This window comes from Anguilla anguilla, chromosome 14 (genome assembly GCF_013347855.1).
Source record: "Anguilla anguilla isolate fAngAng1 chromosome 14, fAngAng1.pri, whole genome shotgun sequence".
Taxonomy (NCBI): domain Eukaryota; kingdom Metazoa; phylum Chordata; class Actinopteri; order Anguilliformes; family Anguillidae; genus Anguilla; species Anguilla anguilla.
The window spans coordinates 14,401,322-14,415,566 of NC_049214.1; the positions used below are offsets into that span (position 1 = coordinate 14,401,322).

The 14,245-nt window shown below is 45.0% G+C and overlaps 1 protein-coding gene across 4 annotated transcripts in view; it reads left to right on the forward strand.

Moving 5' to 3' along the window:
* Nucleotides 1–14,245, forward strand: part of LOC118212545 (2-oxoglutarate dehydrogenase, mitochondrial-like) — a 31,574-nt gene that overhangs the window by 3,810 nt on the left and 13,519 nt on the right. Inside the window, exons 3-5 of one of the 4 annotated variants that reach the window (XM_035390512.1) lie at nt 4,554–4,736; nt 6,325–6,427; nt 9,486–9,530. In XM_035390512.1, coding sequence (XP_035246403.1) covers nt 4,554–4,736; nt 6,325–6,427; nt 9,486–9,530 — 331 coding nt within the window. Of the gene's footprint in view, nt 1–4,553; nt 4,737–6,013; nt 6,108–6,324; nt 6,428–9,485; nt 9,531–14,245 lie in introns of those variants that run through there. The other 3 variants (XM_035390514.1, XM_035390513.1, XM_035390515.1) reach the window with 3 other exon arrangements.

Sequence of the window (14,245 nt, forward strand, 5' to 3'; positions counted from 1 at the left end):
CATTAAAGCACACACGTATAACAGACTGCTGGACTGGGGCCCTGAGCAGTCGAGGGTTTAAATCTGGTGAGATGGTAGGGCGTAGAATCCATGAGGGGCAAAGACTCAGTGGGGTTTGTGCTGCTTATTGTGCAACAGCTGCAAACATTTTCAATACCATAATAATTCCAGATTGATTAATGTATCGATGCGGATCAAGTAGCCACACGACCACACTCAAATAGTTACAAGCGCAGTTCACAAGCATAACAACGTGTCACGTTCTTTGTTGTGAAACATAATGTTTCAGCTATCAGATCAAGCGTGGTAATAGCACGCACGTCCGTTGTCCTTATTTGGGCAGGTGCTGGAGAGAACAGCAATCCAAGCTATGATAAGACAAACAACATTCGGCACACTGCAAGGCTCCCATTCAGTAATTTAACACAACAAACTGAGTGCACAGGCCCTTCATTGGACTTACGAAACCATCTTAAATACATTCTCTGGTTCCATCACATGATTTTTCTGGACAGCTGGCGAGATTAGCAAGTTAAAATTTCTTGTTTAAAGAGATTTTTAAGTTGACAGAGGACCTGCATGTCCAAAACGTCACTTAGTTTGTTTCAGCTATCACATTAGTCTTCTTGAAATATATTTTGTGTCAGGGTCATGCCAAGTTTCTTCTTCTCTGCTCCATTAGTTTGCATTTGGGACTGTACCTTACTTCAGCTGTCTGAACAGAATTTTGAGCTCAAATATAAGTCTTGGTACAAAATAAAGCGAAAGACAGGTTTTGCTCATGATTGTTTCTGAAACTGAGCAAGTGCTAATTCGGTGACAAGGGCCGGCCCTAGGATTCTGGTGGCCTTAAACAAGTCTGTCGAGCTGGGGGGGTGTTTACTTGGTAAAATCCGTCCTACATTACATTGTTATGAAATGTTCTGTTGCCGTTCCATTTTCAATTTATACCACTACTTCCGTGATAGGGGATGAATAATGTCAATACGAAAATAACCTTATTCACCTTAGATAAACATTGGATCGTGTGGCCCCCCCTTGTGGTCGTGTGCCCCCCCCCCCCCCCCCCCCCCAGCGGTTGTGGCCCTAAACAACCGCATAGAGCGTTTATGCCATGGGCCGGCCCTGTTAGGTGCCATCAATTGGAAACTTGACTATCAATAACAATGGATTCATTTCAGCTGCGAAAGTACCATGGGATGGATCCATCCCTGCCTGCATTGGGGGCGGGGGGGGGGCTAAACCAGTGTGTTCTGACTGCTCTGGGGTAGTTGCCACTCCAACTGTCTGAAGGAGTGCCCATTGTAACCATATATTTAAAATGTGTACATGGAATATGTGCCATATATGTTGCTTTGCAATATTATAATGGAGAGTCGTCATTTCTGCTGGTGCCTGGATTTACATTAAAAATGGCCGTTTAGCCTATCCGGCTGCAGAAGTGTGGTTGCCAAGATGAAAGTGCTGCGTAATGGTTTAGTTTGGTGTAAAATCAAAAATCACTAATTCAGTGAACAGGTTAAAAAAACACAGGCACACACAAATCCATGCGAACACATACAGGTAGGAACATACAGGCATAAGCATGTGCATGCCCACTGCGTGGACGAAGAGGGGAAGTATTCTCGTATGCTGGGAAACATACCAAGCATAACTGCAATGCATTCCTGCAGCACCACTATTGCAGAAATGCAGACAAATGGAGAAATGGAGACAAACCCTGCTGATCAGAATTGTGATAAGTTACTAAATACCTGAAACTTTCCTTCTGGGAAGTTACATGCCAAGTTACTTAATACCTGAAACATTCCTTCTGGGAATTTACATGCCGAGTTACTGAGCACCTGAAACTTTCCTTCTGGGAATTTACCTGTGACTGAGCAAAGCTGCACTTGCGTGCTGTCTGTTATTCGGCCTGTCTCTGCTGTGCTTAGCAGCTCAGGCACTAAAGGAGGCTCACAGTTTTTATTGTCATGTTTGTTCTATTAGGCTATTAAGCTGAAGTGTCCTCAAAGACCCACTGTTGAACAGCAATTAGGCCTGTAAACTTTACACTGAACTTTACCACTGGTCGTATCTGGGTTGTTTTGTGCAGGACATGCCTCGATTCACTCCAGAAGCTTTGTTGGCTGTTTACACACTGCCAGCTTCTGAGGATTGTCTGAGGACAAGCTTGATTTGATCAGCATCCGGTCACACCTCAGTAAACAGGTCCTGGTGTTTCAGGTTATGCATGTAGTCCCAGATAGCCTTTACTTTGCCTGACCTCCCTCTGGATTGGAACCCGTTCTCGTGTGTCAGCAGATCCTGGGCATTCAAGCTCTTTCTGGAGTTTTCTCTGTGTGCGTGCATGCACAGCTTTGTGTGCCTGTGTGTGTGTGTGTGTGTGTGTGTGTATGTGTGTGTGTGTGTGTGTGTGCGTGCGTGCGTGTGTATGTGTCTGTGTCTGTATGCATTTGTGTGTGTGTGTGTTTGTGCATGCATCTGTGTGTGTGGAGTTGCTTTTGCTGTCTCCAAAATATTTGATAAGTTTGAACAGTAGGGCATTATCAGTGTGGTGAACTTTGGCTTTGGAGATGTACTGGCACAAACATTCATCCCTTCCAACCATGATTGGATTCCACTGGAACATTCATTACACCCATTGGCTCTTCCATAATGACCAGGCTTATTTTCAGAAGCCACTGACTGCCAAGCAATGAGATAGATGTAGTATTTATAAGGGGCAGTGTGAAGACTTAATGGACTAGAGTAAAAAAAAAAAAAATAACAAATAACAAAATAACCACCTTAACTTATATGTGGTCAAATTTTTTTTAATTTTTTTTTTGAAGGTGTCTTGCATCACCCAGTTTTGTCCTCCCCTGCACAATTTATTATTCAAATTGGATTTGCATCCCTGGGAAGGGATGAAAGGAGCCATGTAGTGGTGACTCAAAGCTGCGGCATAAAATCAGCTTTTTTTGATGGCAACATTCAATAAGAGCCTGGGTGTAGTTTTTATGATTTAACAGCTTCCAGGGCCCCGGCCCCCTTCTTTGACCCAAGGAGGAGCAGAGGGGCCCATTCCTGTGTCCTCCGCTTCTCTGATTTAACTCATTTAATACATTAAGCTCTTTGGCCACTCAAAACCGGAAGGCCAAATCGATGTCTTCTCAGGACACTGGTTACTGAGCTGAGCTGAAGAGAGATTGGAGTGCTGACCAAGTCCCCCATCACCCGACATGCATACGTGCGTGCGTTCACGTGTGTGTGTGTGTGTGTGTGTGTGTGTGTGTGTGTGTGTATGACTCACTGGCAGTCAGGCCGCATCTGTAACATTTTGTTCTTGATTACATAAGCGGATATTATGAAATTCTGTGCCTGTACTCAGATCCAGACTTTTGCTCTACTTGCAGGGCAGTTGCGTTTTGTAACCGTGTCATTTTAATTTGGGTTGTTGCTTTGTTGGCCAGCTTACTTTGAGTTATTTCATTGATAGTACTGACCTGTAGAAAGGAAGCACTCGTTCAGCTTCTGTTCTGCACGCTGCTGTGGCCAACAAATGGATATGAATAATAGGACAGCCACACTGGTGCTTCATAGATAAGACTGGACACATCTGGCTTACAGGCTAAAGCCACCAATCTTTTCAGTTGGTCCTTTATTGGTCCTTAATTACATTACATTACATTACAGGCATTTAGCAGACTTACACAACTTTACATAGCATTTTATATTGTATTCATTTATACAGCTGGATATATACTGTAGCAATGCAGGTTAAGTACCTTGCTCAAGGGAGCAACGGCAGTGTCCTATCCAGGAATCGAACCTATGACCATTCGGTTACGAGCCCAGTTCCTTACCCACTGTGCTACACTGCTGCCCCCCCCCTGCCTGTTTCCCTGGGATAACTGCAATTAGACTACATGTTGTGACAGCCTGAAGATAAGTGCTCAAATGTAGTTTAGATATATATTCAGGAGCAGACCCTTTGGTCCAAATTATAACCGTTAAACAGGGCCATCCCCAGTGGTGTTTCAGCCTAGGGCACATGAGCTTTGTGCGGTAATGTACGGTTCAGTCTGAATCCAAACCAAGCCAGTGCCAACTGGCTTTGGTAGTTCAACAGGGTGCTGCATATTTGGCTATATAGTTGGCCCGTCCTGGAGGGTTCTGACCACCAGAGTTCATCGTGCAAGAGTGACACCTTTGGTGGATCAGGGATCTGCAGCTGCCAGACACGTGTTCCTCCAGTGCAGATATTGCACGGCTCGGCTGGTGGATCACAGGGCAAAAACTGACCGACCCTCCTTAATTAATGGAGTGTGTGTCTATGGGCAGATGTGTGTGTGTGTGTGTGTGTGTGTGTGTGTGTGTGGGTGGGTATGTGTGCATGTGTGTGTTCGTGTGTGAGTGTGTCATTTATCCCTGTGTGGAAGAGTCTCACCTGCCACTGTATGTGTAAAACATGTATCTGTGGTGATTACAGCCATCCTTTAGTCCCCCTTTTCCTATTTCTTTAATAAAATGCCCCTTTCCTTTATGTGTCTCTGCCCATCCTCCTGTAGTCTTGGGACATCTTCTTCCGCAACGCTAACGCGGGCGAGCCGCCGGGTGCCGCCTATCAGAGCCCGCCCCCTCTGGGCATCAGCCTATCAGGGCAGGTGCAGGCACTGGTGGGGGCCCAGCCCAATGTGGAAAAGTTGGTGGAGGACCACCTGGCAGTGCAGTCACTCATCCGAGCTTACCAGGTGAGTCCCGCCCCCCACCCTCCTCAGCCACTTCTTTGAGAGTTTACCTGATGTGTGTGTAAATGTGTTTAAGCAAGTGTCTCTCAGTAGCAGATCGCTTATTTGTGTCTGAAATTTTTTCTCTTGCTAGAATTTCAGTATTTTCAGTTGCCGATAATATTAATACATTTAGCCAAGTCTCTTTGTTTGTTGCGATATTTAATAGGAAGAGGTCAACAGTGATAGTGTCACAGTGACTACCACAGCATTCATAATTAGGTAATATTTTAATATTTTGGTGCACTGTTTTTATTAAAATGTTAAAGCCTAAAAAGAAAAAAAGTTCAGGAGTTTTCTGTCTGTTCTGTTCTCTGTCTCTTTGTTGCTCACCTGCTTGATTTGACTCTATCAAGCTAGGCTCTTACCTTCAAATGTCACTTTGAAAGAATTATCTTTTTCAAAAAATGTAAGATATGTAGGAATTACGATCGCAATGTTTCTTTATCACCCCCCCCTCTCAAACAGAGTCAGGCCTTAGGAACAGTGCACCAGAACTCTCCACACATAATGTGTGTTGATACAGGCACAAGGTTTGTGGTTAAAAAACACTGGATTTCTGGTCTTCAACTACTGAAGAACGTCTGGCACTACAATCTTTCAGGTTTTGTTTTACATTTGATAAGATAGAGCAGATTTATTTGACAATATCTGTCAATCCCTATTTTAAGAGTGCCATTGTAAATGTGAAGCAAAATCCCAGAATTCCCAATCCTGGAATTTGCTTTTAAAAAGTCAGTCTTCTCATTATTTTCATAAATAACTACCTTCCCAGAATGTGCATTTCTGTCAAAGGTCAGCTAATTGAATGAAACAGATCAAAATTTGAACAGTTCATGGATGTGCAGTTGTTGTGTTTATTAGCATTATTCAGTAGCGTCTTACTCTTTTTATTTAGAGTGAATCTGATCATCGCAAACAAATGGCACATGTACATGCCAAACACCTTCACATTATTAGACAAAAAAAAAACCCATATGCTTTTTTCAGAAAGTTACTTTAACTGTAGTATTGATGTTGAAGTTAAAGCCTATAATGATTTTGTTAAAGCCTAGCTGTTTTGTGGAATTACAGGAAGTGTTTGTATTTTGCTCAGTGTTACACAAAGGCAGGTGAATTTTAGCCAGTTTTTAACAAGGCGGCTTGCAAATGTTAAATCACGGTAAGTCCTGCACTTGATCCTCTTCCAAGTGATGCAGTTGTCAATGAGAGAGGGTGACTGCTGTTGCATTGGTTTACAGGTGAGGGGTCACCACATAGCCAAACTGGACCCCCTGGGCATAAGTTGTGTAAATTTTGACGATGCCCCGGTAACTGTCGGGTTCCATCAAGTTGGTGAGAAAACCTCCATGCCGGTCTGCCGTCGTGCGAAACGACAACCAAATCCTGCTTGTGTTAATGTTGCTTTTCTCTCCTCCTCCTCTCTTTTTATATCTTTCGTATTGTCCTACCACTCTTTTTTCTTTTAATCTGAACCCCTCTACTCCCCTTCACTCCCCTTCTCCCCCTGGCTCCGCCTCGTTTGTTCTCCCTCGATCCCGCGCTCCTGTAGATTCGTGGCCACCACATGGCTCAGCTGGACCCTCTGGGAATAATGGATGTGGATCTGGACTCCTGCATCCCCTCTGACATAGTCACTCATTCAGATAAGCTTGGTGAGGGTAACTGATAGATCAGAGGATTTGTGGGTGTAGAAGGGACATGGGTGAGTGGGTGTGGTCGTTTTGGCTTTGACCCGCCCACCATTGCTTCGCTTTCACCTCTCGACGGACCCCCTCTTTCTGATCTTGTGGCTTAGCTCAGCTCAGCTCAGCATCTTTCTCACATGCATGGAGTGTTTCTAAGCAACCTCCCTCCTGCATGGAATTTTGCAATGGGTAAACGGAGCAGGCACTGTTATTGTCGGGGAGAAATCGAAGTTATTTTTTTAAAAATTGGCACCTTGTTAGTGTCCTGTAATTTCTGGGAACTTCTGTGATTAAAACCAAGGCAAAGCCTAAAGAACAGAAGAGATTCGGACTAAAAAAGCCCCGTGCGGTCATCCCAGATATGGCCATCTCCAAAGATGACCATAGTGAGGCTAGCAAGTGAGGCTGGCAAGCTCCTCTCGCCCTCTTCCCAGCTCTGTGCCCTGTTCTACCAGGACTGGCCTCTGCTGATTTGTTGATCTGGTGGCCAGAGCATGCATACGGGTATAGATCAGAACTGACCCCAGGTCCTGGAGAGCCACAGGTCATGCTGGGTTTTTTTTATACTCGGTACTCACTTACTCCATTGAAGCAGTTTATTTCACCTCATCTGGTTTCTTTGATCTAAATCTCATGGCTGATTTTTAAGGTAAAAATGAAGACTAGCAGACCGTGGCCCTCTCCAAGACCAGGAATGGGGATCCTGGGTGTTGACTGCAAGCACAGCTCACTGTGATGGTTGATGGTTTGTGTGATAGTCCTACCCTGTCTATCCCTCAGGTTTATAGGTTTACCCATTTGAAATAGCCTCTTAACATCCAGGGGATGATAACATGTAGTGGCCTTCCCTTTATTCATAAATTTCTTTGTCTAGTCCTGGTGTCTGGTAGGGTTTCTAGGCCCTGTATCTGGCTGTGAACCAGCATGCAGGCCTGCCTCCTCTATGGCAGCTGGGGCTTGGATTGGGGTGTGAGTGGTACTGTAGCACTGGGACTAACAGCACCATACAGGACAGGCTCACTGTCTTCTGTAACAACACACGTACACAGTTTGTGACCACCTGATTGGCAGATGAACTGGTGCAGGTGCAGTTATTTGTTCATTTACTACGTTTCTGGAGGTCCATAGGTTAAAATAATGAAACTGGAAAACTGTATCCATATTGAGGAAATCTTTTCCATGGGGTTTTTTCCTTATTAAAACAATTCAAGCTTCCCCTTTCATTTTCTCTCCTCAATTAATTTATCACTGGAGCAGTGTAAGATAGTAATCTCCAAGGTTTGGAGTTCCAAGCTGTCACATGACTGTGGTGGAGATAAGATTGTTTCCTCAACCCAGGTTGGTTCAGGCTGTTCAATGAGTCTCATTTTCTGTTCCATGATATAACTAAGCATTCTTATCATGCAGCAATTATCTTAGATTCTGTTCCTTTCCTGTGCGTTATTTAAGTCTTTTGACTGGGTTTAATGCCCTACCCTGAAGGCAACTTTTAAAAAAAGATGTATGGTTCATTTGGTCTCTATAATGGGCCTTTCAAATTTGGGGAGAATGTTGCACATATATAATATGTACAAATATATATATGAGCTTCATAATGTTTGGGACAAAGATTTTGCTCTGTACTCCACAGTTTTGAAGCAAATAATTCACATGTGGTTAAAGTTCTCAGCTTTTATTTAAGGTTATTTTTATACACTTTGGTCCCCACACATCCATCTGTTATCTGTAACCACATGCTTAAATGATAACACCCCCAAAACCATGTTTCACAGATGAGGGGGGTGCTTTGGATAGCTTTTTTTGGGCTCCAAACTGTGATCTTGTCACCAGTCTGATTCAAGTAAATCGCCTCATCTGTCCACATGACATTTTCCAGAACTTTGCAGGCTCTTTTAGGTACTTCTTAGCAAACTGTAACTTGGCCATCCTGTTTTACTGGCTAACTAGTGGTTTGCATCTTGCAGTGTAGCCCCTATAGTTCTGTTTGCAAAGTTTTCCTGTGGACAGCAGGGATTGACACATCCTCCTCTGTCGGCCAGTGTTTGGGGTTTTTTCTTCATTACGATGAACATTCTTTGGTCATCAGTTGTAGAGGTCTTCCTTGGCCTACCATGTCTTTTGTGATTTCTGAGCTCACAGTGCTTTTTTACTTTTTAATGATGTTTTAAACAGTAGATTTTACTGCACTTTAACCACATGTGAATTTTTTGATTACAAAAAATTGTGGCGTGCCAAACCAAATCAAGGGAATTAAATGTCATAATGGAGCTCACTATAAATAGTGCTGCCTTCCACTACGCAGATGACGCAGTAATTTAATAAACTGAATCTGGCTAAAATGGATCAGATTTAATGCAGGTGGTGAGCTAGGCTAGCAGGGAAGGTTTGGGGAGTTACAACCCATGCCAAGTTATCTAGCTTAGAAACAAGGGCAGAGCAAACAAACCATCCAGGATTAGGTGTGGGAGACCTGTAAACTTGGTTTGTGGTTGAGTTTTTTTCGGGGGGTGGGGGGGGGGTTTGTATTTTCCTGCTGTCAGCGCTATGAGCTTCTCAGCTTTGTGCCATACAGTGTGTGGTCACCATTGTGTTTGAGTAGCTGTTAGTGCTACAGTCAGCGCTACGCTAGGGCTGGACGCAATACTGGGTGTGGGGTGCTGATCTCTTTTTAGGGCTGGAGTCAATGCTGGTGTGGGGTGCTGATCTCTTTTTAGGGCTGGACTCAATACTGGTGTAGGGTGCTGGTGGGCTCTTGCAGGCTGAAACTATTGCGCCGCACTGCTTGGGTTTTGCAATGTGTTACAGTACATGTCTTTGTGGGCATAAAGTAGGATGTATAGGTAGAGGTGTGTGTGTGTGTACGTGTGTGTGTGTGGATCGATTTGGTTGTAGTAGCGGTTTTGTGTGTGTGGGTGAGTGAGTGCAAGTGTGTGTGTGCATGTGTGTATGCTAGGTTGTAGGAGTAGTGGTGTTATTAGGATCAGTCAAACTCTTTCAGGTCTCTCTCCTCCTGTTACCTCCCCAGAGATTGCCAGGGTCAAAGAGCATCTCAATAAACTGGTCGTCCAAGGTATGGATGTGTGCACATCTCTCTCCCTCTCCCTCTCCCTCTTCCTCGTCCTCATCCTCTCCCTCTCCCTCTCCTTCAATTCAAAGTCAAATTCTTGTCTCCCAAATGTGAAAGTTCCTTTGATTTCTTCCAAGGCTGATACAAAAGCTTTATCCTTTACCAACACAAGCTGTAGCCTGGCCCTCTTTAAGAATTACCTGGGAAAATTCACCTGGAGGCATTTCAGATAACTGACCCTGGCATGAACACTGCATGTTCAAGGGTGGACCATGGGTGGACTTCAGTCTGTGTCACAAATTAGATTTCTTTAGTGTCATGACTATGGTGTGCAGTTTTAATTGGCCATTTACAATGAATTGCCCTTGAAGGTCACATTGTGTCTCCAGTGTATTTATGTGTGTATGGGCAGCATATTCATTCAGATTCAGCTCTAAGTCTGACGTGCCCTGAGGCTGTTCCTTCAGAAGGCGGTCTTGTTTTTTAAGCTTGATTGAAAAGGCAATCACGTTTAAGCCCTGAGTGATGATGCCATTTCTGAAGGAAGCAAAACCAGGTGACCCTTAGATGCAAAGCATTCAGTTTAAAGCATTCAGTTTAAAGAAGTTCAGTTTAAAGAAGTTCAGGGGTGTCATTCTACAGCCCCGGGCGGCCGCAGTGTCTGCGGGGGTTTTTTTGTTGGTTTCAGTTCTTTTGGCTAAAGAACATCATGTCTGGTAGAGACCCCGCAGCCATGCACGAAATCTGCTTCAACTTGTTATAGATTTGGAGGAGAAGAGAAACTCCTGGGTAAAACATACAGGGCAACTGCCAATGACCACAATAATAATTCACACTAGAACACACAGCATCTACACACAGCACAGGATGATTTTTGTTCTCATCATGATTCCACAAAATATCCCCTTTTCTGGATGAGCTGCCATGGAATGAGCTGTTAACTGCTGTCCTGATTAGCGTGAAGATTCAAACACCAATACCAATGGTGGGCCTTTTTAACCCCAATTTTGAGGTGGCAGAATGGAATTATACCCCCATTTCATGACTGCAACCCTCTCTGTAGATTGGGGAGAGCATGTAGGAGCCACCGTCCTCCTCTGCAGCGTTAGCGGCTACCTGTTGCTTCCCCTCACTCTGTGGCTGAGCTGCACAATGGCTGTGTCATGGTTACCAGTTGTGGGGTCTTTTGTGTTTTCTTAAGGCTGAAGTTTCTCACTTTATTCAGACGGGGAAATCAGATGGGGTTAGTGGAGGTGGAGGTGGGATTATAGTACAGAAAGTACCATCAAGGCATTTCAAAGAAATGAAACAAGGTTTGGTGTACTGTGGTTTTTGCAGTCATCATGATTTGTGGCAGTTTTTTTGCCCAGTTAGCAGTGGTCGGCCAATAGAAAAAACATGTCTGTGTGGTGAAACGCTTCCCTTTCAGGCTGCATTTCTTATCAGTCAGCTTTCTGATTGGTTAGCAAGTCTAAGTGTCATCTGCTTGAGGAGAAAAATGGTTAGGTCAGCTGTGTGTCCATGTTTACTATTAGTGCATTTCCAAGCAAAACGCAGATTAGCAGGAAGCCCAGTCGCATCACTGCCAACAGCAAGCTGCTTTTAGTGATGGCTGCCCCATCAGTACATTGAGATGCGTACACGTGTTCACGCACTAATGCACAGTCCCCTTGGGTTCGCCCATTATATAACTCCGCAAGCAAGCTGACTCTGACATCAGACCCCAAATCCATAGCTGATGACATCACAGTGACACCAGCTGTGTACTCTGGGACACAGGAAGCCCCACATTTGGGTGGTTGCATAACCTGCCTGCCCCGGGCACAGTGTGTGAAGATTTCACCCCTCCTCCTGAATGAGGCAGCACTGGCTGCTCTGACCCGGGCTGTGACTGTAGCTGGGCTCCCGCCAACACACACACACACACACACGCACACACACGCACACACACCCTGCACCCCCTGTGTGCTGTGGGTGGGGAGCACTCTCTGCTCTTTTGGCAGCGGTACCCGGGGGCTCTCCGCTCTTCCTCTGTGCTTGCAGGGCCTGCAGTCTAGACGCCACGGACACTCTCTGCAGCCCCCACGGGCCATGGTATCGCCATCGCCTGCCTTTTGTCTGCCACACTTCCTTTCTTCCATCCAAAAATACTTCTCACTTCCTCACCTCTCCCTCTCTCTTCCTGTTCTACCTGGCATTGTCTCCCCTCTCTCTCCCTCTCTCTCCCTCTGACCAGTTATTCTGCGTGTTCCTGCCTACTGTTTTGCTACCATTTTACTTTTGATGTACTGCATTGTTCCTGTGATGTAAATGGCTTCTGGCAATGAAACAACCATCATTATTTTCAACCATTCTTTGTGCCATTTGTCATTTGGACAGTTATGATAGTTTTTGAGTGCCTACTTTAGCTTTTCTTCCGACCATATTTGATTAGACCTGTGGGTTCTGTGTCAGCTGGCTTACTGCAGAGCTGCAGTATGGTCTCTGTGTGTGTGTGTGTGCGCGTGCGTGTGTGTTTTTATTTTTTATTTTCTTTGCTTTGCTTGCCAGCACTTACTGTATCTGTGCAATTAGGTAGGTCTCAGTAATTATAGAAATCCTGTACACCTTGCCAACATCCAGGTATGTTTGCTTCATTTTCACAGACTTCTTTTTGTTTGATGTAGTTGTTGCTGTCCTAGAGAGGCTTATTTGTTGTGCAGATGGGCCCATATGCAGTAGATGGCATAATCAAAACACTGGGCATGCACTAATTCCCAAGCCTTACTAACCTCCTGAGCCTTCTCCTCATAAACAGTGATTATTCATTAAACATTGCCAACTGTAACCGTAAATAAACAAGGCTGTTCGCAGAATATGTGCAATATAAGCGTACAAAGTTTACTGTGCTTGGCACGGACATCACAGAACATATCATAGTAGATAAGATTGCTGTCCAAACAGCGCTGGCCATGTAAAAAAATTGTGAGAAGTTATTTTTGCTTTTGAAAAATGTTTTTTTTTTTTTTTTGGGGATAACGGGGGACGGGGGGGGGGGGAGCTTTATTTTGTATGCTCTTCTCATCGGGGTCCACGATGGGTTACGTTCTGCTTTGAGTTTCTCTCCATTGGGAAAAATCAAAAAGTCCAAGCCCCTGACCCTTGCCTGACCCCTAAGTCCACAGATCTGCTTGTGCTCTGAAGTCTTGGTGGCACGTGAATATGCACCACGCTCTGTAGAGGATCTTATCTGGCCTGCACATGACCAGCCAGGCGTTCGGGCTTCACAGGGCAAAGTGTTGGCCAGGCAAACTGGCCTCGTAGCCGTGAGCAGTGACGCAGATGTCCCATGCGCTCTCTGACAGTGCGCCAGGTTCAACCCGTTTTTCTGTCCGTCGCTCTTACTGTAATGGCCCACGGTTTTCCATTCTTTTGGTTTTCTCGCATTCTGGGAGGGCGCACGCCAGAGCACTCCCCCAAAAACCCTGACATATCTGGCATTTTCCTTCCTTTCTGCAGCCATCCATCATGTTGTAAAAGGGCAGGATGCATGCTGCCCTGTTTAAACCTTTGAAGAGCAGGTTTTTTGGAATATCGTTTTTAAATTCCAAGTCAGCGTTCTGGAACTCATTTGTTTTCAGTTACCAGTAGGGATTGTTACATCAGCATTAGTTAAGAACGTTCTTAGGTTAAGAACAATCTAATCGTATGTTTTTCTGTGATTAAAGGGAAGAGATCACAGCGCTAGCTTATTTGTGTGTGTGTTGCTTTTGTGTGCTTATCTCGTGTGTGTTGCTCTGCACTTCCCAAGCAGGAGCTTATCTTTAGCATTAGCGTATGTGGCTCTCCTTATCGGGAGTCTCGGGCGGAGCGGTCGAGGCAGGGGTGTGCGTTTTGTTTACGGAGCCGGCGGGTGGGGGCGGAGGCAGGGACGATGGGCACTCCGAATGCGTGCGTGCGTCCCACCTGCACTTTGCCCCCACCGAGGCAAACGGGCCGCGCTGACGTAGCGCCTGTGCCATGACGGAGATAAGTGGGGGCGGGGCAGTACAGAGCTGTGAGAGACGTGTGCGAAGGCCTGCCCCCACCCACCCATTTGTAAACAACCTCATGGGTTGATTTCAGAAAGGAACAGATGATACACTTTTTTTACACAGTTTTGGCACCTCAACAGTGAAGTATAGTCCACACAAAGGGACAGGTTTTAAGGGACAGTAATGGCTAACAAAAGCAAGGAAATACCAAATAATTTCCATTACTCAACCTATGTCATTATGACGGTGTTTTCCCACACACTGGTTTTCAAAGTGGTACTGTACAGTACATGGCTTCGTTTCAGACAACGTGTTCTCACCACTCAGCTGGCCAGTGGCTTTCTGGAGATTCATTTGTTCTCCTACAGCCTTACTCAGCATGTTTAGAATTTCTCTGTTCATAAATAGGGACGTGTAGTCCATGGAACACCATATTATATTTAGATAGTTAGCAGATGCTCTTATCCAGAATGACTTACAAAAGTACAGGCATTAAGGTTTAGGCAATAAAGTTTGGTGAAGCAGAGCCAAACCTGTGGCTTGTGCAGGAGAAACAGAGGGCTGGCGGGGATGGTGATATCGCTGGTTGTTTGTTGTTGCGCCAGTAAAACGCCCACAGCTGAATGTGGAAAGAACAGATGCACTGGGTAATCAAGGCGAGTGAAAGACGAGCAGCGCTGATGATGTCATGTCACAACGCTCTGT